This window comes from Cyrtonyx montezumae, unplaced genomic scaffold (genome assembly GCF_038088225.1).
Source record: "Cyrtonyx montezumae isolate F1298 unplaced genomic scaffold, pur_monq_1.0 scaffold_7, whole genome shotgun sequence".
In the NCBI taxonomy this organism is placed as follows: Eukaryota; Metazoa; Chordata; class Aves; order Galliformes; family Odontophoridae; genus Cyrtonyx; species Cyrtonyx montezumae.
This window is the reverse complement of record NW_027072078.1, coordinates 23,769,928-23,785,498: the sequence shown is the minus strand read 5'-3', so window position 1 is coordinate 23,785,498 and position 15,571 is coordinate 23,769,928. Positions and strand designations below refer to the sequence as shown.

General features: G+C 38.1%; 1 protein-coding gene across 1 annotated transcript in view; it reads left to right on the top strand.

The window, feature by feature from the left end:
• The window catches only part of CNTNAP5 (contactin associated protein family member 5), a 196,581-nt gene that overhangs the window by 88,615 nt on the left and 92,395 nt on the right, over nt 1-15,571 (top strand). The window contains exon 12 of the mRNA XM_065751312.1: nt 7,002-7,108. Coding sequence (XP_065607384.1) covers nt 7,002-7,108 — 107 coding nt within the window. The remainder of the gene's footprint in view (nt 1-7,001; nt 7,109-15,571) is intronic.

The window sequence follows — 15,571 nt, the reverse complement described above, 5'->3', positions numbered from 1 at the left end:
GTCCTCTTAACATTTCACTTCTTGGTTTTATAGCAATGAGTCAGACCTTTTTAGTTCACACTCCTTGAATTTGGCTGGTGATCAAAGCCAGGATGAATTGATGACATTAAAAAAAAGAATGTCGTTCTTCCACTTTTGGAAAAAAAATAGATTCTGGATAAATTGAAAGGTAGACTTTAATTTTGCCAGTCTACAACTTTGTCAGAAGAGTGCTTGAAACAGCATACCTTATGATGCTGGAATACATGGATCTTTTGTTTTAATTATTCCATTGAAATGCTACGGGGTCAGATAATTCAGAATAGAGTTTGTCTGTTCTTGTGTCAGTTCTTTGAATGATTATCTTCCTCCTCTCTTTTTATCTCTCTTGCCTCTTTCAAATGTAGGCTCCAATGGACATGTTTACAGCTAGCAGATAAGAAAATTGAAGATCCTTTCAGTTTCAATTTTGATGAAAGAAATTGAGGACAGGATTTCAAAGAATTTCCCCTTCCCATGTTTGTTTTGGTATTTTCTAAAACCACGTCCCTTTGCTTTGTGTGTTGCAAGTTCAATGTTATTAGAAATTGCTCTTTTTCATTGAATTTTCCTTAGAAAAATTTAACTTTTCCTCTTCATTAAAAACAAAGCAAAATACTGGAAGTAATGTTATAGAAAGGGAAGAGGTAAAATCCTTAAACCAAACTGTGCTATAGGATGGGGAAATATGAAAAAGTATGTTAATGACTTGCTTGTAAAGATCAGTGTGCACTGGAAAAGAAAAAAAAGAGAAGTGTTAAAGGTAGGGGAATACATGGCATTCTGTGCAAAAGGAGAATCTCTTGGAATCTTTTCCCTTATGTATGTTCCTACATTATCAATTAAACATAGAAACATATGAATCAATGAAACCATTACACGTTGCTCATTCTGGGGTATGAGTCTTGGAAACCCACACATCACCACACAAGTTTTAGGATGGAAGGGCAGGATTTTCAGTAAAACTGAGCATGACTGAGTAAATGAAACCAATTTGAGCCAGCCCAAAATTTGAGTGTCAGAATTTAAATCCCTGCAGTACTGCAGAACATCCCCACATCTTCTCAGGTTTAATCTAAGACTTAAACTTGACTGCATAATAAAGCTGGTAACAGAGCTTCTCTCTGTCTGCTTACAGTCTGGCTGACAATTGAAGGAAATTAAACCATGTGGAAGAATTCCCTGCTCTTGGTCTGCTATATAAGCTTTGTACTATCAAATGATTTCCTTCTGTGGTAATTATGAAACAAGAATGTTTGTACAAGGAAACAGTAAAATAATCAATCACAACTATAAGTTGCTACTTCTGAAGAAGGGGCACTTTCTTGTCCTTCGTCTCTAATATTGAAAAAAGTTAATATTCAGTTTATTTGGGCAATGTAATGAATCAATTTTGCTTATCCTGACTAAATTTTAAAGTTTTTTTTGTCTTCCCCAACTTTATTTCATACATGCAGCTCCATCTGCAGAAGACAATGATTTGAGACTGTAAATGATTCACTAGTCTGTAGATACACTGTGTTTCAGAGCAAAATAGGATCATAATGCATTCATATCCTGTGTCTGAATTGCAGACATTCTGTACATTAATTTAGTCTTGTTCTTTGCTTAAGAAAATGGTTCTGAATTCAGATTTCACTTATTTGGCACCAGCACAGGGTAACTAAAATCTGATCCTTAAAATGTGTTTAGCAAATGCTGTAGAGGCTAATTACCAAAATTAGTACAGCTTTCATAGATACACTTTCCTGTGCCTACGATGACCCATATGTATAGGAAGATGGTGGAGTTGGAGTTACTACCTTTTGTCTTTGATACCTAGTGGAGAGCCTCCTCAATAATGCTGCAGAAAGGGTTTGTCACTGAATGAGGCTTCTGTGTAGAAAGAAGGCAGTCTTAAGGTTGTTAGGGGGCTTCTGAAGTAACTTCTGGAATCTAACTGGCATGTGACATTCAGTTTCTAGGGGGACCTAAGTAGTGATTACTCCCACTGTTAATCATGCAGTGTGCAACCCCGTGCTATATTAAAGGCTGACTGTGGGTATGTATATAGAATAAAATATCCCGTCCTTGTTTGTTTGTTTGATTTTTGCAGATGGTTTTTCTGCTTTTGCTTTGTAAAATGATGAATTCTAAGTGGAACAGCTGTCTGTACAGGATGGTTTATTTGTCTTTTTTATTTTTTTTTAATGTTCAGATTTATTCATATAAAAACCTTTCTGCTGATGCCAAGCCAAACTGTCAGCACATTTACCTCTATTAAAAATGTAGGTGTTCTGACAACAAAGCAACGAAATGCTGAAAAAATGCCTTTTATCTAAGCATGGATAATAGGCTTTTTCTCCTCTCACTTGCATCAATCCCAGAACAGCCTCCTCCCACAGTTCTGATGAGCCTGTGGGCAGTTAGCATCAACTTCAGATCTTCTAGATGTTGGTCTCCCAGTGATATTCAGGTGCAGAAGCTGAGAACCAAAGAGTCCAACAAGAGAATCTGTATATTTTAAAAGTTCTGTCAGTCTCAGAAATAAGAGAAAACTGTCTTTGTGACAGATTATTCAAATGACCCAAAATGCAACACCAAGAGAAAAGAAAGATATTGTGCAAATTGGGAGACTTAATATTTTGCCATTATTTCTTCGTGTTCTAGTAGTTCTCTTTTCTCCCTTTATTTAAGGAGATCTAGCTCACAGTATTGCCACAAACAGACATCCAGAGAAAGGCAAGAATGAGATGTGCTTCTTTCGGGGAACTTTCTTTTCTAATGAAGTCTAATATTTAATTTTCTCCTTGGTAAATCCCTGAAGTTGTTATACTTTGTCACTGTAGTATTTTTTTTTGTGGCTTCATCTTACTTTTCTCTTCCAAATACTTGTTTGGGATTCCCTTGAATCCATTTCTTATATCCAAAATATACTTCAGGAAGGAGTTTCAAATTCACTGTTCAACAGAGCAAGGCAAAAAGCTGTGTTACTGGTCTGAATCTACTGAATTTAGTGGGAAGACATTATCAGAGCAAAGGTAGATTGTTGTGATATCACCATGAGTTTCATTGTACCTGCATACCAACTATATAAAATCATCACTGTTAATATAACACGTTGTTGATTAACATGAAATAGCCAGTCGCCTCAAACATGAAAACATACTGAGAGGACATGAATTGGCAGTGATTAAAATCAAATGCTGCCTTGAAAAAGATGTTTTTCACTTCTGAATCTTTTCTTGTTACAGTATTATTGAGTTACCTCAAAATGATGCAAACTGAGTATCTTAATATGTAGAGTGTATGCCCTCTGGAGTTTTTTTTGTTGGAGATGGTAGATTTTTTTGTTTGGTTGGTTACTGTTTCTTCCTCTCCGTTATCTTTTTCTCCCTCTTTATTTGAGAGGAATGTAGGGTGGGGTAGTCAGAATGTGTTGTGCTGACTATAAAAAAATGTGAGAGGTGCTTATGAAAGTACCAGCTTTATTTCCAGTAAGTGTAGAAATGTGTAGAATCCCTTCAGCCTTCCCACTCAAGTAATTTTGCCATTGTTGTTTCTTCCTCACTCCTATCGAAGGGCCAAATTTTGCCTTTTATATCTATGCAGCTTGTGCTTTAAATTCAAAGGAGGCACATATATTTTGGAGATGTTTCAACTAAGGATAGTGAATGCTTTTGTGCAGGCTTTGCTTATTGCTCTCTTAGATGGCTAACGTATGTGTTTTGTAGCTTGACTGAAGGAAGGAAAAATGTATTTGGCTCATTCATTTATTTATTTTAATAAGATTCATTCACCATGAGATATTCTATGAATTAATCTGGAATCCAGAAGATCAGAGTCCCTGGACTGTCATAACATGTCTTAGGCAAGTCATTAAATTTCAAAGCGTTCCATTTATCATGCTAACAAAAATTCAGTCAATTTTTGTGGTCCTTTCAATTACAGATAGGTAAGAAATTGCTTGATGCAAATTTTTGTCTATGGAATCTTCTAAGATACCACTGTGATCTTTGCTAGAATTGCTTAATTCCACTAAATTGCAAATATTAATCTATATTTTTAATATATGTGTATTCATATCCTTCAATATAGGGATCCAGAACAATAAGCAAATAAAACAACCTATTATTTATCCATGCCTTGATTAATTATAATCATAGCTATTTCTTAATTTAGACTTGTCCGCTAATTAGTATAAATTTTGTTTCTAATGAGAACACAACTGCACGGTTAGAATGGGATTATGGTAATTATTGGAGTTGCAAAGAAATTTGTTTCTTAAGCTCTTAGAAGGGTTAGTTATCTGACCAAAACCAAGATCAGTATGTTTGGTGCTAATTAAAGCAAATAGACTAAGGAATAAAAAAAGATTTAATTCTGAATTTATGAATATCATTAAAAGCTTACATGACTAGTTTAACTTGTGATTTGTGCGTTGTTGGGGGAAGAAAGAGCATCTGCATTCATAAGACAAAAAGAAATGGGAAGTGACCTTCCATTTTGTAAAGCCTTTAAAAGATGGTTGTTCTAATGGAATAAACATGGCTAATGGGCCTTTGGCAAGCCACAAATGACTAGTAATTAGCTTTACTATGTGGGATTAATTAATAAGGGATAGCTTAAAAATAAGCAGAAAATGTTTGAACAATACACTGATAATGTAAATTATGGTGATAAAGTATTGGTATTTTTATTTCTTTGAAGAGTTTTATAAACATCAGCCATTTCTTGCACCCCCATGATGTGAATATAGCTACTTCTTTTTCGCAGTTACACAAATGCATGTTTATCACCAAAGAGCTGGTAGAAGCGAAGGCAATATTCTGAGGGCAAAGGCAGGCTTGATGAAAGTATAAACATGAGCAGATTTCCAGGGGAAATCTCACTGCAGGACTGTTCAGCCACTGTGTATCTTCTTCAGCCCTTGGGAAGAAGCAGATGAGAAAGTGATGTATTGAGGGATCTTGCACCAGCCAGTCCCCTTTGTGAAATCCCATAGGCTGCTCTTGCTTACTTCAGAAATGACCCACAGCTTAATTTCTTCTCCATTGCCAACATGAGATCTAACAGCAGAGGGACTACCTAAGCTGTCACTTTTCTGGCTAGAAGATATTGCAGCATACCATTAAAAACCTAAATGTCACCCCTTCTCAGATTTCCCTGTCAGGATGAGCAAAACCAACACCTTTGCTCATCCCTTTCATCTGTTTCCTAAAGTGTCCAAATAAAAATCATGAGAAATGCTGTCTGCTACAGACAAACAGACAAGTTGGACTTTTAGATGCACCTTCTTACTTCCCTTGCAGTGCAGCTCTTGTTCAACATTGCAGTTTTCAACCAGCTGTTCTTTAAAACACTGCAAAAAACTCCCTGGTGAGCAGGAAAACTGGGCCTACATTTACTTCTCTTTCCTCATTCTATATTTGAGCCCGATGTTTAGTGGAAGCTGTAAAGGTGATTTTTGTAAGAGCAATGTATCTTATAACTGCTTCAATAGATGTTACTGATAGTTATAAATAACATATTTTCTTCTTGAATTTCTTACGTCTCTAGTATTTGAATAATGAATAATGTCTGTAATAACGATTGATTAAGTAATAATAAAAATGGAGTCATCTCTTATATGAAATATTATCCTTGTAATTACATGATGGTATAAATTATGATTGAGTAAATCTGAATTCTAGAACAAATCTCAGATTCTCACATATATGCAGACAAGTACATATACACAAGTACTTGCACACAGCATTTCTTTCTGTTGTCAGAGTTTGGCAGCTGCAAATTGCCTTGGACTTGAGTAAGCTGATAAATAGTGGGACTCAGTAGACTGGAGGACAACAGCTACTAGTGATACGTCAGTTTTTTGTTTCCACAGAAATGTGGTTTAATTGTCAAGATTCTCAAAGAAATGGGCTGAAAACCACAATTAAAGTCAGTTAAATGCAAAAAAATTTTTGCTTGTGATGAGATGATCTACAAGAAAGTGAGGTCTTCAGTTAGTACAAATTGAGGTAGCTTCAGTGACTTTGTTGCTTGCTAACACTGCTGAAATATCTGGGCCATAAAAAGGATTTTGAAGTTCTGTTTACAGCCAAGCAGACCCTAATGAAATGTTGACATGTGTGAGGTGGATTGATTGTTTTCTATCCACCCATCACAATTGAATCAGTGGTGTAAACAAGTTACTCAACATACAGTGTAAAAGAGATTATCTAATATACAGTAAGGAGAAAAACAAAAACAAAGAAGGAAAGAAAAGATGAACAATGCAATAAGCTCTGTTACCACGTAGGCTACTATAACTCCATTACACTGCATGCATTTACACTGCTGTCGTTCAGATTAGCATTCACCTCTTGTCTCAGAGATTGAATTTATCTCCAACAGCTTTTGTTTCTGCTCACATCCCAAGTTGCATGCTGCTATGCCACTTTCTTCTTTTAATAATTTGTTTTGCAATAATACTTTGGAGGCATACCAACTAAAACAAGGAAGAGAATATACAGAACTCATAATTGAAGCATATTTCTCCCTTCACTTCTGAGATTTTCATGTCATTTGCGTTACCACAAAATGTAATGCAACCTAATTTCAGTAATGATCCCTGTTTAATGAGAGAACTGGGGATTCTTCTTTGAAACAAGATTTCAGTAGCATTTTCACCTTTTATTTGTCCTCTTCTTCTGTTCTCAGTTTGTGGCACTTTAATTGCTAACGAGTGGAGGACAAGTTGAATATTTTTTTGAGAGTGATCTTTACCTGCTTATTGAATTTATGAAATGTTGTTGTCTTCAATGCCTGTGTTTGAAGTGAATCAAAGATCAGAGGAATAAGTAATTATTTCAGGTACTACACAGTGATTCAGCTCTGGGAAACTCTTCCCTGAATGGAAAAGAGAGACAGTTCTTTTTGTAGTGTTTTGTGGGGATTTTTGAACATTATTTTTACTGAACTATTCATAATTAATTACCTTTTAAAAAACTGTCTCTAATCAGGTGTTTGCCTAACTACTGTGAACATGGAGGAAAATGCTCTCAGTCCTGGACCACTTTTTACTGCGACTGCAATGACACAAGTTACACAGGGGCGACCTGTCATAATTGTAAGTAGACCCACATGCTCAGTGTTTTCTACTACTGCTGGGATGTCAAGGTGAAAGTAAGTCAGGAGCTTTGTGAGAGCTAATCATAAATTGTAGGATGCAATATGATCTGATGTACCTATAGCAGGTCAAGAATTGGTCTAGGAATACCCACAGAAATCCACTTGTAAATGTCTTTATTTATTAACAAATATTTTGGAGAAAACAAAGCCTGCTAATTTTAACTGTTTTCCACATTCTTTCCTACTTCATACATTGATTTGGAGGATCGTGCATTCATTTATGTTGCATACACAACACAGGCATGTTGATTACCAGATGTTTTGTTGAATTTAGCTAGGTGGAGCTGGGTGGTTTTCATCTGTTGTTGGGGTTTTATGTCAATTTTGGTACCAGTAATGGATGTCTGATATAACAATTACTCGGTTTTCATTAGTCTATCTTCTATTGTAATTTTGCACCAAATGTGTAGGCAATGGAGGGTGTATGTGCCGTCTTTCTTGTAGGTTATCTTGAAGCTCAAGTTGCAGGCATTTTTGCTGAACGATTTAGATTGCTGCTATTAGCAAGGATACAGGATCTGAAATGCTAGCAGTACATGAAGCATGCAGCTACTGAAATCCACTGCAATGAGTATTGAGGTGATTGAAAGACTTTTAAAAATGTATCAAACACAGCATGCTGGTAATTCTAATAAAAATATAGAAAGGAGAAAATAGAATAAAGCCAGTTCATAAAGCTAAATGAAAAATAAAAAAAAAAATAATGAAAAAGAAAAAAAATGAAGGTAAAACTGCAGGAAAAGGGTGCATAACAGTTCTAGGAATACAGCTGTAACCTCTCCAGGTGTTTGTTGAACACTCAGACCACAGATAAGATGAGACTGATAAGAGATGCATTTTTCCCAGTTCAGATTAGAAGCAGAAGAGAATGAAAGATAGTGGTTTGAAGCTAATTCTAATTCTGAAGTTCCTGATGATTTGCTAATTAATGATGACACCATTTGTAGTGTGGAGCCTGCAGTAAATGGAAGAGGTAGTTGAGAGGTCTATTCACAGATTTGCTTTCCAATTTGAGAGCACCTGAACACTACACTGTAAGTACAAAGGAAGCTAAGCAGTACAGAAATCAGCTGGATTATACCAAGTCAGATGAAGGATGTGGGAAAAAAAAAAAAAGATGTTTATAGTTTAGAAAAGAGGGATTACTGTTTGCCCAGTGTTTCTGTTGTTCTGAAGAGCATCTCTCCTCTTCTTATCATCCAAACCCAAATTACTGCATGTGTAATGATTGAGGCCTTAGGGGAATATTTACACCAACTAATGCTTGGTACGTAGATGGTGAGACTGCTCAATGACAAGAGAGAAGGTTCCTGTGTCAGGAAGGAACCTGTACATAATGACTATCAACTCTGATTAAGGATGCTAACTTTTATTAGTGTACATTTGAAATATCATGTTAGTCCAGGGCCTCAGGTTCACTGCGTCTTCATCAGTTCACTGTGACTTGTGTCTGAAGGAGGAGATCATCTCATTATTGCTGAGGACTGATTGATGGCTAGTTCTCCCCACAAACATTTGCATGGAGTTAGTAAAGCCTCATACTTCTATGAACTCATATTTGTGCTCTCCCTCAGCTCCCAAAGGCAGATAGAAACCTGCAGTTATTTAAGGTTCACTGATGTAAAAACTACTCAAAAAGTTTCTCGGGCAGATCTATGTTAAGACTTTGCAGCAGATCAAGCTGTGCACATGCGATTTACAGCTATTCAGCTGCTGAGCTTATTTACAACCATATTATCAACAGCTAATTTGATTCCGCTGGATTGTGGAGCCAGCAGTCCTGTAAACCAAGCAACACTGATAAACAGCAACATTAAACTGGAGGAATGCGTTCATCTGCTTGAGATGTGTGATGAAACCATTTCAAAGCTGGTGGGCAAATGCTGGCTGCTGATAAGAAACCTACAGAACAAGAGACTTTATCGCTTTCAGCTGATAGTAGTTGACATACAGGAGTAGCTTGCAGCAGTCTGAATGAAAGCCTCAGATCTGATCGCAGTATGATTCCAGAATATACTCACTGTACAGGCAACTCCTCCAATCATGAAATTCAGTGTAGTTCTATCAAAGTAAAGCATCTAATTTCTTAAGTTTTGAAACATTACATCAACAGGTTTTGATTTTTACTAGAACACAAAGGCTAACAGGCCTGAAATTGAACTAGTAACATTCTGATTTTATTTATTTACTTATTTATTTATACAAAACTGCCCTTCTGGCATAAGTTTGTGCAGTGACAGTGGAAAGATTTAAATGGCAGTCTGCTGCAAATCAAATTTAACATTAATAGTTTTGTTGTCAGGTGGATTTCCCCTCTTCTGGAGTTCCATCAGTGTGATTTTTATTTCTCATTGCTATGACATTTGTTAAGAAGCTTGCCTTGGTTTCAAGAAGAACCATTTCATGTATATTTGTGAATCAGAATTAATTGATTTATGGTTTATCAGCTCAGAGTGGGAGATCTTACCATTTAAGAAGTGATATCTGAAGATATATTGACCTTGATGTATACCTTCATTTGTAAAGTTTAGAGTAATGTGTTTTGTGGTCCATAAATAAGCAATCTAAGTGGTTTCTTCCAAATATGCATGGGCCACACTGGATCCCACTGTGAAGAACAGTTAATAGAAGTATAATTAAACCTGCTCTAAAGAGTTTGCCCTTTAAGTTTCTGAGGGCAGAAAACATTCTGATGCATATGATGGAATATCAGTAAGTCTTTGTAAGCATCATAGGTGGTGGTTTTAGTCTACCAGATACATAATTATGACTGTGCTTCCTTGTAGGCAAAAATTAATAAGGTGCATTAAAAAGAGGAAGAAATGGGATGCTCACAGGTATGAAGGAGTTATGCAGGAGAAAGCAATAATGTGCTTGTTTGAGAAACATAAGGCTGTGGCCAGAGAAGTCTTGACATTTTTGACAGGACAAATGCCAGAGTCATGACAGGTAGACTGGTTGGTAATATGCTGTGAAAAACAAGGATAAATAGTTCACCTTTGACACAACAGAAGGGAAGTATACAGTAGCAGGAAAAAACAGTAAGTTGATAGAAGACGCAACTGGGACAATTGTGAGCATGCCAGATAAGCGGAACAAGATTGTGTCTGTCATGACTCAAAATAGGTGTAGCTGAAATTCAAGACGTGTGGATGAAGAGCAGAAGTGCACATCTCAAAATAAATATAAAAAACAAGCTGATCTACACATATAATCCTTCCAGATATAATCTTTCCAGAGGCAATCAGTGTGCTGAAAACCTCAGGTATCCTCCTGCTCATTCAAAATCCCTTCTGATTCTGGTAGCTTCCTACAGAAGGTGGGACAATCTACCTCATCTGGATGAGGGGCCACCAACAAAGTGGTGTAGGATCATGTTCCTTTAATTAGCTGTTCTACATCAGACAAGTTTCACCTTGAAGTCTTGTTTAGTCCTACTCCTCCTCTTCTCTGAGCTTAGCTGTCTATACAAATTAAAAAATGCTAAAATCCTTCAGTGTTTTTTGGTAACATAACATAACATAGTAACATATAGGAGGAGAGTGAATGTTTATCTGACTGGTTGTTTGACTGTGCTGATGTGCATTGAGTCCATTTCTCTGTTTAGTAACTGCTAATTCTTCTTCACAAGTTGTCACTTGGAATAATACCAGCACCTTCCAAGTTTTCCCTATCCCCTTACCCCATTGAAGTAACAGGATTTGGATTTACTTCTCATCCTGAAACCTTCCCATGCAATTCATGTCTCCTTGCCAGCTTGCCACAGCACAGGTTAGCAATGATGAGGACATGCAGTTTAGTGTGAAATGTAGAGCTTGTGCTGACTTCCCCCAGGTACTCATTTCACTGCCCACAGTTTAAAGGGATAAGAAGTCAGGGAATAAACCTCTGTGACATGCTCATCTATGAGTTTCACTGTGCTTTGATTTCTCTGCCTCTGTTGGAAATAATGTCCAATCTGCAGGTATACTGAAAGGTGCATAATCTGTACCTTATAATGAAATGATAAGGTTTATTTCTCTTGAAACTACAGTTCACTTTCTGCTGTTTGAGCTGATCTGGATTTAAGACAGTGCTTTGAGAATACAATCTTGTTTCGAGCCTGTAAAATGCCTGGTTTTGATTTTTGGTTTATCTTTTAAATATGCCTCACACAGCTTTTATTTACATAGGTTAGAGGATTAGCTGTGTCAAAAGTTTAATTAGAGATGCTTTGCTAGTTGTATTCTGTATTCAACACCACACACAACAGCCTACTGATCTATCAACTACTGACTGGAGTTCACTGCTACACATGTGAACCATGGCAAAGTGGATAGTAATGTAATGTTCATTTTCTGCTTTTTCATTTTAGATAGAAACACTGATGCTAGTAAATAGCGTAGGAAAAAAGGCCTGGTAGGAAAAAATTTACTTTTTGCTCTCAGATACTGTGACATCTAGTCTAATCTAAGTTAGTGGTCTCACCTCTGTAACAGTGAGCGAGCTATTTTTGAGTATTTGATTAATTGCATTGTATTGATAGGGTGTCTGTGGCAGGGACCACCTCTACCATGAGCCAGTTTGTCTATTGGCTCCAGTGGGACGCTGTCCTACCTTAGAAAAGCAATGTTCACTAGGTCAGAGTTATAAGTGTATACATACAGAGAGAAAGGAACAGAGAGAGGAATTGTAGATGTATAGATAACATTTTAATTGAAAGGTCATAGTTTAAAACCTGAACAGTCATCTCTTTCATGCTCTTAAATCTGGTTGTAATTACCATGTGACAGAAAAAGCAATAGACCAGTGTGAAATAGCCCTGAGATACAGACTGTTATCACTTTATTGCACGGTAATGATTGGTAATATCCTCTTTCTGTGACTTATGTTACTCCTTTAGAAAGCCTCATCTTTCCCTTCTGTATTTCTGTTATTTTTATGTATGACAGTTTTCAAGATGACCTTTAGTCTTTTTTTATTCCAAAGAATACTGAACATTGATATAAAGGATAATAATAAATATAAAATAATGGTTTTATTCTTCATGTTCTGAGGATGACAACACGTCCCAAAGCTTTGCAAGGTGATAATTAACAAAATGTAATTTAATTTTGGATGTTTGCTTTGGTGTGTGATCTATCTTGCACATAGAGGCATGTGTCTTATTGGCCCAGGTAATTGCCGGAGAAGAGATCCATCTAATAATGGAAATGTCATAAAGTCGCTAATGACATAAACTTAACACAACTTCAGGCTTTGAAAATGTATTTTTTAATACTAATATGCTTACTGAATATATAATTTTTATCTGAAGAACTTAATATAACTTTAGCCAGAGCCTTAGCAGTGCTGCAATTGCATCTTAAAGAGATAGCCGTGGGTTTGGTAATTCTCCTGTGTTTCAAAGCAGGGAGATGTTTACAGTTCACTGGCTTGGCAGTCAAAGTTCAGAGAGTTTCAATCTGCCAGATGTCTAACAGTGAATCTGGTCATGTAATTTATATGTCCTGAGGAGCCAATTGTCCTGTCAGAGATTCTGGGAATATATTTTTCCATGTATATTTAAAAATGTCACTGTTCTTTAACTAAAAAAAGCATGTTTCATATTCATATCAAGCCCTTGGTGCACTACTTGATGTTCCTGCGTATTTTTGTTAACATCATGCTTCTGACATATGAATTTTCTTTGTTTATTTTGTACTAAGTTACTGTCTTACTATTGTTCTCCTTTCAGTTTGTGAATCTGAGTTGTACATCTTCATTTCTCAGTAGCATTTGTTTAAAAAAATAAGTTTTTCTTTTTCCTGACATTTTCTTTTATATAATGCTGTAACTTTGGGATGTGACTGCTGATAAGAATATGTAGGGAACTAAATCAGTACCCTTTGAAGGCTGCCTTTGTTGGGCAACTGATGTGGACCCAACAAGTGCCAGTACTTTAAGAATAAGACTGAAATGCTATGCTTGGTGTCCTGCAAGTTTTCAATTTCTACCTTCCCTCCAACATTGCTCTTAACAACATAGGTCTGTCTGACTGCACTCAGCCCAGCAGGACATGCAGGTCACCCTGCATCAGCCACAGGCTGCGGAGGGCAAGTGTCTGACACAGCCACTTTCAAGCCTCAGTGGGGAAGCAGCAGAGGTTGGGGCTTAACCTGACCTTTCCCTACCCAATACACTTGAATTACAGGAAATGGTGTAATCCCATATACAATGGAAGGTTCCCTTCCCGATGTCCATTTAGGCGACATTGTAGTAGAAGTCTCTTTAAAGCTATCTGTGGAAATAACACATTATTTATCAGATGAGTGAATACATTTTTTTAAAAGGTAAAATAAGCCATCTGTCATCTGTGCACATCAGAGTGGAGACTGTATTAGTCTGTCAATAGCAGAGCTGTCAAAATCCAGTTTTAGAGATTATAGATTTCATTTTCTGGCATTTAACAAGCCAATTGTATTACAGGGGTAAGAATAACAACCATTCCCAGAATTCATAGCCTGTACAAATCCTTCTGCTCTTGAAATAAGAATAGAAGAAACCTCCAATTGCACATTACTTGATTTGTTATTTAGAAAAATCGGTGACTGAATGCTCATTATTCTGAGCCTGCAAGAGCAAATTTGTCAGACTTGGAGGTATATAAGCAGAGGGTGAAATAGCCATCTCCAGTCTGTCTCTCAAGGGCTCTGAGAATTTTGTTGAGAATGCTCAATTTGGTTTGTGGTGAGCATTTGTGCATATCAACTTTTCCAAGGTCAGGTCATGGATGGTTGCATATGTAAACAGGATCCCCAGGTCTTATTGGACTTTCTGTTCTAAGAAATTTTTTTCACCTGAGATTCCATTATAATAACAGTTATTGGTCTGAGAGTTATATTTATGTTTTGCAACGAAGGTGTAAAGTTTTGTGAAGTAATGAAATGAGTCTCAAGTGATCCATCAGTATGTATCCTTGGGATCCTTGGGATCCACCCAAGGGTGCTGAGGGAGCTAGCGGAGGTGATTGCTGAGCCACTTTCTGCCATCTATCAGCATTCCTGGTTATCTGGAGAGGTCCCACAAGATTGGAGGCTTGCTGATGTGACTCCCATCTTCAAGAAAGGCCGTAAGGAAGACCCGGGGAACTACAGGCCTGTCAGCCTGACCTCGGTATCAGGGAAAGTTATGGAACAGATGTTATTGAGGGAGATCACACGACACGTGCATGGCAATAAAGGGATCAGACCCAGCCAGCACGGGTTCACCAGGGGCAGGTCGTGCTTGTCCAACCTCATCTCCTTCTATGACTGGGTGACCAGACAGGTAGATGAGGGAAAGGCTGTTGATGTAGTCTACCTGGACTTCAGCAAGGCCTTTGACACGGTCTCCCACAGTATTCTCCTAAGGAAACTGGCAGCCCGTGGTGTGGACAGGTTCACTCTTCTCTGGGTGGAGAACTGGCTGGAGGGCCGTGCCCAGAGGGTAGTGGTTAATGGAGTTAAGTCCAGCTGGCGTCCTGTTACGAGTGGTGTCCCCCAAGGGTCAGTTTTGGGGCCCATCTTGTTTAATATCTTTATTGATGACCTAGACGAGGGAATTGAGTGTACCCTCAGTAAGTTTGCAGATGACACAAAGCTGGGAGGATGTGTCAAACTGCCTGAGGGTAGGGAGGCCCTTCAGAGGGATTTGGATAGGCTGAACAGCTGGGCTGAGCTCAATGGGATGAGGTTCAATAAGACCAAGTGCCGGGTCCTGCACTTTGGCCACAATAACCCCATGCAATGCTATAGGCTTGGGGCAGAATGGCTTGAAGAATGTAGAGAGGAAAAGGACCTGGGGGTGTTGGTTGATGCTCGGCTCAACATGAGCCGGCAGTGTGCCCAGGTGGCTAAGAAGGCCAACAGCATCCTGGCCTGTATTAGAAATAGTGTAGCCAGCAGGAGCAGGGAGGTGATCATCCCCCTGTACTCAGCTCTGGTACGGCCGCACCTCGAGTACTGTGTTCAGTTTTGGGCCCCTCACTACAAGAAGGACATTGAGGCCCTGGAGCGTGTTCAGAGAAGGGCAACAAAACTAGTGAGGGGCCTGGAGCACAAGTCTTATGAGGAGCGGCTGAGGGAGCTGGGATTGTTCAGTCTGGAGAAGAGGAGGCTCAGAGGAGACCTTATTGCACTCTACCACTTCCTGAAGGGGGGTTGTGGTGAGGAGGGGGTAGGCCTCTTCTCCCTGATAAGTAATGACAGGACGAGAGGGAATGGCCACAAGTTGCGCCAGGGAAGATTTAGATTAGACCTCAGGAAGCATTTCTTTTCTGAAAGAGTGGTCAGGCACTGGAATGGCCTGCCTAGGGAGGTGGTTGAGGCACCATCCCTAGCGCTGTTCAAGAAGCGTTTAGATGAGGTGCTAAAGGACTTAGTTTAGTAGTTGGGTAGAGATA